This window comes from Ascaphus truei, chromosome 4, assembly GCF_040206685.1.
Source record: "Ascaphus truei isolate aAscTru1 chromosome 4, aAscTru1.hap1, whole genome shotgun sequence".
NCBI classification, from domain to species: Eukaryota; Metazoa; Chordata; class Amphibia; order Anura; family Ascaphidae; genus Ascaphus; species Ascaphus truei.
In genome coordinates, this window is record NC_134486.1 from 296,862,729 (window position 1) to 296,874,878 (window position 12,150).

Consider the following 12,150-nt stretch of genomic DNA (forward strand, 5'->3'; position numbering starts at 1 on the left):
GGATCCACTCAAGGTGGAGACGTTGCAGTGCCTGATGATATTATCCACGCTGGAATTCACCCCACGCGTAGGAGGATGTCTCTTCAGATCAGGCGGATCCAATCCAGTTGAATTGAGGCACCCGTGGCTGGAGCCCGGGCAGGTATCTATAGTAGTGCACGAACACGTCAAGGGATAGCGCTATCTCCAACATGTTGGGTGGGTTTGGACATAAGGGACATCAGGGAATTGGTGTTCAGCACCCAGGTACTTTGGGGAATATCTATGGTGATGTGTGCACCCGGTGCACTTCCATGTGTGTGTTTATATGCATCCTGCTGTGTGTAGCAATAGTAAAACAGTTGTTAGGTGGAGGTTCAGGCCTTCTGTGAGCCTATCAGGTAACGCACCACACCCGGTAACACAAGTGTAGATTTCCCCACATGGCCTCTATCTGCGATTGGGGGGGGGGGGGGAGGTGTTACACTAGCCAGTGTTATTCTTGGATACTTCACCCTGTTATTTTACCGTAAGTGCTATTTTCAAGTGTTATTTGTGTTACAGTGTTGTGTTTGCCCGAAAGGGAATAAATCTTCAGTTTATTTTATCATTTTGTCCTGTTCAATCAGTGCCCAGTATATTCGGCGTGAATTAGGTCTGGTCTACCGTGACCTTTCGATTCCATTATTTATGCATTAACAACTATACTCAACAAGCTTGTGTTTCCATCATGGAAATGTTACAAGCCAATAATAAACTTTAAGGACATAGCTATTATTTGACATGGAAAATAATTTTTGTCCAGATTTGTGGAAGAATATACAAATAACAAACATTGGTTAGTAAGATTAATGCTGATATTATTTCATTAATATTAATTAATTGTGAAATATACCCATTACACTTCAGAACAACTATGTAAACAATATGTCCATAGAATTTGCATAAAACGGCTCCAACACTTGGTTTTGCATCTGACTAAAGTCTTATCAATCACTGTTTGTTTTCTGTCTACAGGCACTGTTGGGGACTGGAAAAATGTAATGACTGTGGCACAAAATGAAAGTTTTGACAAAATATTTCAGGAAAAAATGAAGGATTTGCCATTTGACTTCATCTGGGATAGTCAAGAAAAATCTTAGTAAAGCATTTGTGTTTAATGTAATCTCTTTGCTAGTCTCATGTGCTGTATATGTCCTAGGAAAACTCTTTGGACTCTATCCTTGTTTGGATCCAGAAAATGCATCCTTTCACCATTTTGTGGTACTCTATCCTCTCCCCCATACTGTATCACCAGAGTATGGTGCAAAGATTTTTCTATGTCTATATATTACAGAATGTTGCTGTCATGTATTGCATCTTGTCTTCCAATTTCTGTAATCTCCCTTTGCATAATCATCCTCTTTAAAAATATATATATCTTTGATTTCTTTTAGTGTATTTAACCTTTTTTTGGTTTTGTCAATCTTTCTTAATAAAATATGCAGAATCAATAGGCAATTGTAATTTGTCCTTAATTTTCTTAATTACAGTAATCCTATCATCCAAATAATTAAGACATTGTCTGTGTTAGGATATCAGTAACGTAATTATTTTGCATAAGCAATTATCTATTGGATACAAAGTTTTCATAAAACATCTTCCAATTTTTTTTTAAGATCTACAGTATTACAGTATTTTTTAAGGGTTACCATATCCCATCACTTTCTAGTTTCTCCAATGCATCCAAATCGTTAATGCAACTCTGAGCCCTTTCTAGCTTCCAAATCATTTTCTTGGAAAATTTGGTTTAAATTAGTGCCTCTCAAATTTCTTTTATAAAATACTGTTTTGCTGTTTTTCCAAAATTGAAATATATTCTAGTTATAAATAAAATAAATAAAAGTTGAAATATATTCTATTTAAAAAATAACTAACTACATAAATAAATAATATTCTACCCTATTGCAAGTCTTGTTGTGAATACCAAGTACAGCCACCAACAGAGTAGTGATAAACAGTGAACCAAAGAAACAGGGCACTACTTTGCACAACAAACATATGCCATGAACAATATAATGGCATATAAGACAAATACTATTCGATTCTGGAGGATAGTGAAGATTGGACTTGCAGACAAGTCTGGGGAGGGTAGCAATTAATGGAGAGAAGTTATTATTTCCTAGAAAATCTTTATTTCTCAAAAGTTTGCAATGTAAATTGCATCTGTCTTATACACCCCAATATTGTTTACTGAATCTGTTTGTTCTATGCAAAGTAGCGCCCTGTTTGGTTCTATGGGATTATTATGTAGTGGGATTCACATATCAATCCTAAAGCCTTTCGGGGTAACCGCATAATATAAAAAAAATATTTGTTTTTGACAGGACATAAATAAGTAATTGTTACTTTGACTGTCATCATTTTAATGTACACAACAGCTGCATAGACAGTACAGTAGTATTATTTACATGCTGTGGCAGGACAGCTTGTAGCCGAGGTCAGGGAACAGTCCACACGTGTAGTTTCAGGATAATGAAAAACGTTCAATGGCTTTATTTCTCCATTACAACATAACATGCGGGTACACCGTCCCTTTAAACAAATAAATCCTGTTCCATGTTCGGAGAAAAACTGACTAACACAGCAGACCTATCTAGCAGGCTGGCTGGCTAAACCATAACCAAACCTTCAGAGTCTTTTAAGCAGTCATGAAACAAATTAAACAAATCTTACTTTGGCTGCAGTAAGTAGTGTGCTGTATCCATCTGTCTAGCAGCACATATATCCATGTGCTCTTGTCTGAGAGAGCCAGCTACTGCTAGTAACAACATCCTTTTCTACCTTGCTGGGTCTCAGGTGTCAGATTACACCCTGACTACCTAACTTCCACCTGAGTTAACCCTTATGAGTGCTGGATGAAGCACTCAGACATATGTCTCCCAGGCGTAAATGATAGGAGTTGACTTCACTCTGTCACATACCTCCCCTGTTTGTGTGTGGCTAGTGTCCCACACGGCTGAAGCCCGACCCTCGACTCCTTCTCTTGACAAAAAATCAGCATTTCCATGGTCCTTTCCAGGTCTATGCTGAATATTAAAAGAGAAGGATTGGAGGGCCATATACCACCTGGTCAACCTTGAGTTTTCGTCCTTCATGGTGTTTTACCACTTCAAGGGCGCATGGTCAGTGACCAGGGTGAAGTGTACTCCGGCGACATAATGTCTCAAGGCCTCAATTGCCCATTTTATAGCGAGGCACTCCTTCTCAATGATGGAATATCTCACTTCCCTTGGGAACAGCTTCCGGCTGATGAACAGTATGGGATGTTCAACACCATCAAATTGCTGGGACAGCACTGCTCCCAGTCCTACCTCTGAGGCATCCGTCTGGAAGATGAAGGGCTCTTTAAAATCTGGGCTCTGAAGAGCGGAGCCCTCTGACAGGCAATTTTTAAGCATGTCAAAGGCGTCTTGGCACTCCCAAGACATTTTAACTTGGGTCGGGGCACTCTTTTTTGTCAGATCTGTTAGGGGTGCAGAAATTTCTGAAAAATTGGGGATAAACCGCCTGTAATACCTGCTAACCCCAAAAGGGCGCGGACCTGTGTCTTTGTCTGTGGGGTGGGGACTTCCTTTATGGCGGCCACCTTGCTAGCTAGTGGCCTTACTATCCCTCCCCCAACGGCATAGCCCAAGTACTTTGTAGTGGATTTACCCAGGGCACATTTTTTTTGATTTGCAGTGAGCCCTGCTTCTCTTAAGGACGTTAGGACTGCCCTTAACCTTTTTATATGCGACAGCCAGTGTCTGCTATAGATAACAATGTCATCCAAGTAGGCCGCGGCATATGCCCTAGGGGGTGGTAGTACCTTGTCCATTAACCTTTGGAACGTGGCTGGAGCCCCATGTAACCCAAATGGCATAGTGACGAATTGGTATAGACCGAGAGGGGTGGCGAAGGCAGTTTTGCATTTGGATTCTTCCGCTAGAGGTATCTGCCAATATCCTTTCGTGAGATCTAGGGTGGAGATATACTCTGCTTTACCAAGCGAGTCAAGCAATTCATCCACCCTAGGCTTGGGGTATGCATCAAATCTGGATACAGCATTTACCTTTCACAGATCGACGCAAAACCTCACCTTCCCATCTGGTTTAGGGACCAACACGATAGGGCTACACCATTCGCTGTGGGACTCCTCGATCACGCCCAATTCCAACATGTCTATTATCTCCCTCTCTACCAGGTCTTTTTGGCCCTCTGGCAATCTATAGGGACGGGACCGTACTTTTACGCCAGGTTCTGTCTCAATCCTATGCGACACTAAATCAGTCTGCCCTGGCAGCTCCGAAAAAACATCTGGGAACTGGTCACATACCTCTAGTAGGTCTGACCTTTGTTCCGTTGTTAACTGCCCTCCCATGGGAACCTGATGGTCATTGTACGTACTACCATTTGGAAGCTGTGGACCCAAAACCGTCTCTCCTTCCCGAGGGTGAATGAACAGCGATCTCAACGTTTTCCAGGGTTTCAGGAGGTTCACGTGGTAGATTTGTTTACCCTTCCTGGACCCTGCTTGAGAGATCTCATAGTTCACCTCCCCGGTGCGGCGGAGAACTTGGAAAGGACCCTGCAACTACGCAAGGAGTTTACTCTCTGATGTCGGTAGTAGTAGCATCACTTGGTCCCCAGGTTGGAAGACCCTCAAGCGAGCATTTTGGTTGTACTGCCTCTCTTGACGTTCTTGGGCAGATTTGAGGTTTTCCTTAGCAAACCGACCTATCATGTCTAGGCGGTTTCTAAGGTCTATGACATACTGAAGGGTATTCTTGGAGGGGGAAGGCTCCTCCTCCCAGGATTCCTTCAGTAGGTCGAGAATACCCCGAGGTTAGCGTCCATATAGGAGCTCAAACGGGGAGAAGCCTGTGGATGATTGGGGAACTTCTCGTACCGCAAACAACAGGAAAGGGAGAAGTTCATCCCAAGCTCGCTTTTCAGTGTCCACAAACTTCCTAAGCATGGTTTTTAAAGTACGGTTAAACCTCTCTACCAATCCATCAGTCTGAGGATGGTAGACCGAGGTCCGGACGGATTTTACCTCCAATAACTTCAGGACATCCTGCATTAACTTTGCCATGAAATTTTTTCCCTGGTCAGTTAACATTACTTGGGGAAGTCCTACCCTAGAAAACAGTTCTAACAGCCTGTGAGCAACCTGTTTAGCAGTGGCTGATCTCAGAGGGAAGGCCTCAGGATATCTGGTGGCATAATCTACAACAACGAGTATAAATTTATTTCCCTTCGCAGAGGGTTCTAAAGGTCCGACCAGATCTACCCCAATTCTCTCGAATGGGACGGCTAACAAGGGCAGAGGAACCAAGGGAGCCGGCTTCTGTCCTTTTTGGCTAGTTAACTGGCATTCAGGACATGTCTCACATAGTTTCATGATGTCACCATGTATGCCTGGCCAGTAAAACCGGGACGAGATGCGGTCCGTGGTCTTATCTCTGCCCAAATGACCACCCCATGGGAGAGTATGGGCTAGAGTGAACACTGTTTTAATTAACCCTTTAGGGACTAGCATCTGTCGAATGACCTCCCCTGTTTGTGTAACCTTATTCACACGATATAGGATGTCATTCAACAGTTCAAAATGTGGGAACACTTTTACACCTTGTTCATCCATTATCTTGTTGTTGACCTGTACCACCTTCTCATATTGTCTAGCCAGAGCTGGGTCCTCCCTCTGCCTCTGACAGAAGTCAGGAAGAACACCTACAAGCTCAAATTGAACCCCCAAAATACCCACAACATATATATAAGCATATAAGTTTCACAGAGGAGTGCTACTGAGCATGGCAATATATATTTAAAACCAGAGACATAACATAAAACACAGACAAAGCTCAGTGCACATCCAGAAAAACTTATATACGGTACAGTGCCTAAATATACATGTATAAATAACTAATAAATAAAATGGTCTTTTAGTTTAACATTTTGGCCAAATTGTTGTAAGCCCTTGAGCCAAACTTCACGGCAGACCACGTTTCAAGGGTCCCTACACTAATATAAATTCTTAATAACCTGTGCATTGCCAGGAAGAATGATTTATAATAAATCTGTCAATATAAGTTGCAAAAGTTCTAAGTCTGATTGAAGCTTTTATTAACCTGTACATTACCAGGAAAAGCACTCTGTAATAGATTTGTCACAATCACACTGCATGCAGGCAAGTTCCCCTGATAGTTGGAGATGCCATGGAGTGAGCCTTTAACCATTTAAATGTGGGAGGGAGTGAGCTTCAATTTGATAGGAGGTTGCCACCCTCCAAAACAGCCAAGACTAGCTGCACAAGAATTATAAAACATACAGAACACCTACAAGCTCAAATTGAACCCCCAAAATACCCACAACATATATATAAGCATATAAGTTTCACAGAGGAGTGCTACTGAGCATGGCAATATATATTTAAAACCAGAGACATAACATAAAACACAGACAAAGCTCAGTGCACATCCAGAAAAACTTATATACGGTACAGTGCCTAAATATACATGTATAAATAACTAATAAATAAAATGGTCTTTTAGTTTAACATTTTGGCCAAATTGTTGTAAGCCCTTGAGCCAAACTTCACGGCAGACCACGTTTCAAGGGTCCCTACACTAATATAAATTCTTAATAACCTGTGCATTGCCAGGAAGAATGATTTATAATAAATCTGTCAATATAAGTTGCAAAAGTTCTAAGTCTGATTGAAGCTTTTATTAACCTGTACATTACCAGGAAAAGCACTCTGTAATAGATTTGTCACAATCACACTGCATGCAGGCAAGTTCCCCTGATAGTTGGAGATGCCATGGAGTGAGCCTTTAACCATTTAAATGTGGGAGGGAGTGAGCTTCAATTGGAAAGGAGGTTGCCACCCTCCAAAACAGCCAAGACTAGCTGCACAAGAATTATAAAACATACAGAACACCTACAAGCTCAAATTGAACCCCCAAAATACCCACAACATATATATAAGCATATAAGTTTCACAGAGGAGTGCTACTGAGCATGGCAATATATATTTAAAACCAGAGACATAACATAAAACACAAAAAAAAGCTCAGTGCACATCCAGAAAAACTTATATACGGTACAGTGCCTAAATATACATGTATAAATAACTAATAAATAAAATGGTCTTTTAGTTTAACATTTTGGCCAAATTGTTGTAAGCCCTTGAGCCAAACTTCACGGCTGACCACGTTTCAAGGGTCCCTACACTAATATAAATTCTTAATAACCTGTGCATTGCCAGGAAGAATGATTTATAATAAATCTGTCAATATAAGTTGCAAAAGTTCTAAGTCTGATTGAAGCTTTTATTAACCTGTACATTACCAGGAAAAGCACTCTGTAATAGATTTGTCACAATCACACTGCATGCAGGCAAGTTCCCCTGATAGTTGGAGATGCCATGGAGTGAGCCTTTAACCATTTAAATGTGGGAGGGAGTGAGCTTCAATTGGATAGGAGGTTGCCACCCTCCAAAACAGCCAAGACTAGCTGCACAAGAATTATAAAACATACAGAACACCTACAAGCTCAAATTGAACCCCCAAAATACCCACAACATATATATGTAGCCATGCATAATAATGACTGCATACATCCTCCCTGTTGGCAGTAAGTCCTGGTAACTACAGGCCTGCCAACAGTAGTTATGGAGGTTTTCCCTCACACCCTAGTGTGGTGCCCTGTGTAAGGAAGGGAGTGGCTGTATGCTCGGAGTCCCTGGATAGTGACCTCAGAGATGCGCCTGCCCCCTGAGGTATAAAGGGCACAACACTGACAGTTAGTGTTGTTGTTGGTGGAGAAATAGTAACCAGAAGGTACAGAGATTGGAGAATCGCTTTTGTGACCCTAGTGCAGTAACTAGCGGTAGCAGAGTGATCAATTAAGTTTTGTCTACGCCATACTGTGTCCAGGGACCTGGCACAGCGGTGATCTCCCTAGGAGAAAGGGAATCCCACTTCAATACGGGAGGGCGTACCTGGCAAAGGGACAGCACGGAGAGATGTGCGGCTAGAGCCGGCAGCTGCATGGGGCAGTCTGCTACATCCCTGTATTCAATAAAGATGTCCTTGAGAAAAAGAACCCCACTGTGTGAGTGTGAGATTACTCAACAGTGGATGGCACCAAGAAGGAGTTCCTCACCAGGACCATCTCCCTGCGGAAGCACAGATCCTGATGAGGTGGAGGCGCTGCACATGATGTAAGTTGGACTCGTACCCACTACCTCAGCTACCTGTCCTGATGACATCCCCTAATAACACCAAGCGGGAGACTCAAGAGTCCTGTTACTTGCAGGTGCACCACCACACACGCCTTGTAATGGGAACTGGTTAGACTACATGGGCCAATGTGAGATTGGGTGCGTCAGGCCAGGGGGATACACCCGTTACAATTGGAGGCGCTGCTGAGATACCTGTTAACAGGACAGGCTTTTGCTAGGCACACATTAGGAAACAGGGAGAGTGTCTGCTGCCACTTTGTGCTGCGTGGGACGGAACCAGGGGTAGTCAGGGAGATGCTGGAGCTGCATGCCGCAAAGACGCCTTGGGATCCGTTAGGGGTTAGTGAGTCTGGAGCAGGGGGCTATTGCTGTCCTAGTCGCCTTGAGGTAGCGCTAGCGGGGGACGCCTAAGGGGTAAACTGGTAACTGAGAGCAGGAATTCTGGACGGGTCCGCACTAGGCTAGCCAAAAGTAGGTCGACGCCCAAAGTACTGCATGGAAGAGCCAGAGTACTCTAGTCTCCATTCCAGATCACTTACCAAGGAGCACAGACTGGAGGAACGTGTTACAGTAGACACAGAAAGAGTGAGCCTAGCCTGAGGCAGTGCAAACACGAGTCGGATATACGTTAGGTACACAAGGTGGTGCACAAGGCATGTTTATTGTACAGATGTGGTAGCTGCCCCGCAGAGCGGAGCTCCATGTACAAAAACCCCGTGTTCAACGATCACGAGCGATCTGTCGGAATGGAGGATCTGCACAGAGCAGAAGGTCCAGGATAGCGGAGAGAGAGAACCACAAGAATGGAGGATCTGCACAGAGCAGAAGGTCCAGGATTGCGGTCAGAGGAAGAACACGCATATGAACTGTGCGTGGGTGAAGAACAGGCTACAGAAGAGACTTTTGTGGGCTTGTTGTGGAATGGCGTGAAAGCCGTGGCTGCGCCGTGTTTGTCCTGCCTATGTTCTTGGGAAGATACCCCCGAGAATAGTGAGGACGACAGTCTTGCGAGATGGGAAGAGCGAAATGGACTTTGTTATACACCTATTAACAAACAGCCCGACGCTGCCTTAAATGAAAGAAAAGACAATGCTTACCAAGATGGCGGTTCCCGCGTTCCCGGGACGCCGCGTGGGCATGCTGCAGAAAGTCTTGCAACTTTGCAGTCTGCTAAATGTTGGCCAGGATTGGCGCCAACAAGAAAACTCCACCCCGAGGGGAAGTTTGGCGCGAAAGCTGGAGCCGCGCCCTCATGGACTATGACTCACTCCGCACCTGTGCTGGGTCAGCCTACAAGTCTACGAGACATCCCCCTAGTTTCAACCAGGGGGAGTGGTTTGCGGTTCCACCGGATGTTGATAGAGAAAATGGGAGGAAGGGTTGCTACATCAGCCCATGCCTTTCAGTTGCGAAGAGACATTGACCAGTATAGACCTCTGAGACGAGTGCCTCCGCTGGTAAAGATGGCTGAAGCTGCTGACAAAGTGGACAAAGGTCCTGTGATTTCCACTCACCCTTATTCGGCTCCAGGAGGCTTCCTGGTGATACGGGTGGAGGGTGTGGAGACTGTGGTGTGTCTTTGCCTGCAGTGCAGACTGCCGGGCGGAGCCGTGGGCAGCGAGGCCCGATGCCCCCACTGCGGACTGCAGTACATGTGGCCAATGAGCACGTTCGTACCGGTGCAAGCTGTGGGAGTGGCCGGAAATGTCCCGATGCCAATAGAAGAACAGCCGGGAGCGCTCTGGAATAAGAGTGTCAGTCCCGCGGAGTCGGAGCCAGCATTGGTGCTTCCGATGGAGAAACTCAGCCATCGGAGAGGTGATCACCGAGGAGCTCATAGTCGGTCTCCTACTGGGCTGCCTCGGCCGAACTGTAAACTGGAATCCTCGGACGAGGAGTGTGCAAGGCTGGCAAGTAAGGCCGTTCCAAAACGGGACTGTCATACCATTGGTACGCCATGGAGGGATGCAATTCCTCGTGGTGTGGAGACACGGAGTCGAGTGTCTCCAGTACCACGACCACCCGATCGCTGGAGTCCCACTGCCATGGTGACTAGTGGATCGGACGGAGGTCGATCCACCCCTACCCTGCGAGGTATTAAGACACCGTGCCTGTCGCAGGCCTTGGGAGTGGAAGATCCGGAAGAGCGAGTCCAGAGCCAGACTGGATCGCGCAGTAGACGGGCGTTGGCGGATGTCCTCGTGGAGGAAGAGATCCCGCTTGGGGATCCACCCCAAGATGGCGTCGCAGCACGTGCGTGTGCGGAAGTGGTTCCGGCGGACCAGGGAGGCCCCGAGTGGGAGATGGTGCCGCCTCTGCGGTCAAGCAGCGGGAAACGATCCCCTACTACCAGGGGGAACGGACGTGTGAACTGCAACCCCAGAAGCTCAGCTGTTGAAGACAAAGATGGACTTTGTGGCGACGTTACAACAGGTATCGCCGGAGAGCAGGTCGACACCCTGTCAGTGCCTACTGTTCGGTCCCGTCCCCAGACCCCGTCCACACCCAAGGTTAACCCCAAAGCCCTAGTTAAAGCCCCTGTGCCCGTCACTATTTTATTTGGGTCTAGTTCCAGCTTAGGGTTGTCCGGGGAGTCACGGGGTCCTTCCGATGTTCGGACTGGAAGCCTGGACTTGGGTACGTCGGATGATGGGTCGGAGGGAGGAGGGAGCATGTCCCGACAAGTGTCGGTGTCCAGTGATTGCCCTAGTGGGCTTAGTATCACAGTACGAAACACCTCTCAGTATAAAAGAGTTAATGAGAGATCTGAGGGTACATCTGGGGTGTCTTCTGGTGGGCCTGATGAGGAGTCCATAGAAGAGAGTATAGATCCTAGCTCCGAGGAACGGAAGGAGACTAGGTGGTGGGCCCCATTGTACGAGGGCTATGTATCATGGTTCAACCGCACCCGCTTTATTTTAGAGAGGGAGGGGGTGGTTGATCACTGGTGGGCTGCCGGTGACTTTGATGATGAGTCATACCTTAGGGCTCTAAGGGTAAGGTGGGATCGGATCCAGGCAGGCCTTATTATCCCCAAGGGGTCCGCAGGGTTGGATGATCCGGTAGAAACCGATGAGCCCCTATCATGGGTGTTGCCCGGGGCGGCTGGTCAAAACAGTTTAACCAGGGTTTGCCGAGCTGAACGGGCAATTACGGCCAAATATAGGAAGTCCCATGGGCTTGATTACCCATATGTCCCTGAACCTCTAATGCGAGAGATAGAGGAGAATAGGGAAAGATGGCTCAAGAATGATATACAGTATTATATCGTGGAGAGAGGGGGAGCTATTAAAGGGATACAGGCCGAGCAGAGGGTAGCTCAACCGATGCGGGTATGGAAGATAGGGCGCAGTGTATATATGCACAAGGTGGTATACTGCAATGAGCGAGGAGTACCCCGAGAATACAGCGTGACTGTACATGATGCCGCGGGGCGAGAGGTGAAGAAGCCAGATCCTCGGCATTATTATTGAGTATCCAATAGAGTGGTCTGTTGTTTTCTTTAACGCTCCCTGCTGGTCAGTGAGTGTACTGGGCTTACATTATTATGTTCATGTAATGATGTTTGCTATGTTATTTGTGTGTTCTTTTGCTGTGTTTCCTGGCGCAAGGTACACCAAATTTAGGTCCCAGCCGGGACGGTGGGTATCAACCAGGGGGAGTATGTAGCCATGCATAATAATGACTGCATACATCCTCCCTGTTGGCAGTAAGTCCTGGTAACTACAGGCCTGCCAACAGTAGTTATGGAGGTTTTCCCTCACACCCTAGTGTGGTGCCCTGTGTAAGGAGGGGAGTGGCTGTATGCTCGGAGTCCCTGGATAGTGACCTCAGAGATGCGCCTGCCCCCTGAGGTATAAAGGGCACAACACTGACAGTTAGTGTTGTTGTTGGTGGAGAAA

General features: G+C 46.0%; 1 protein-coding gene across 7 annotated transcripts in view; it reads left to right on the forward strand.

Moving 5' to 3' along the window:
• LOC142493542 (amine sulfotransferase-like) overlaps positions 1 to 1,474 on the forward strand; it is an 87,577-nt gene extending 86,103 nt beyond the window's left edge. For all 7 annotated transcript variants that reach the window (XM_075597722.1, XM_075597723.1, XM_075597725.1 and 4 more), the window contains one exon: positions 997 to 1,474. In XM_075597722.1, the coding sequence (XP_075453837.1) occupies positions 997 to 1,121 (125 nt within the window). In that variant the 3' untranslated portion in view covers positions 1,122 to 1,474. The remainder of the gene's footprint in view (positions 1 to 996) is intronic.
• Positions 1,475 to 12,150: the final 10,676 nt, after the last annotated feature.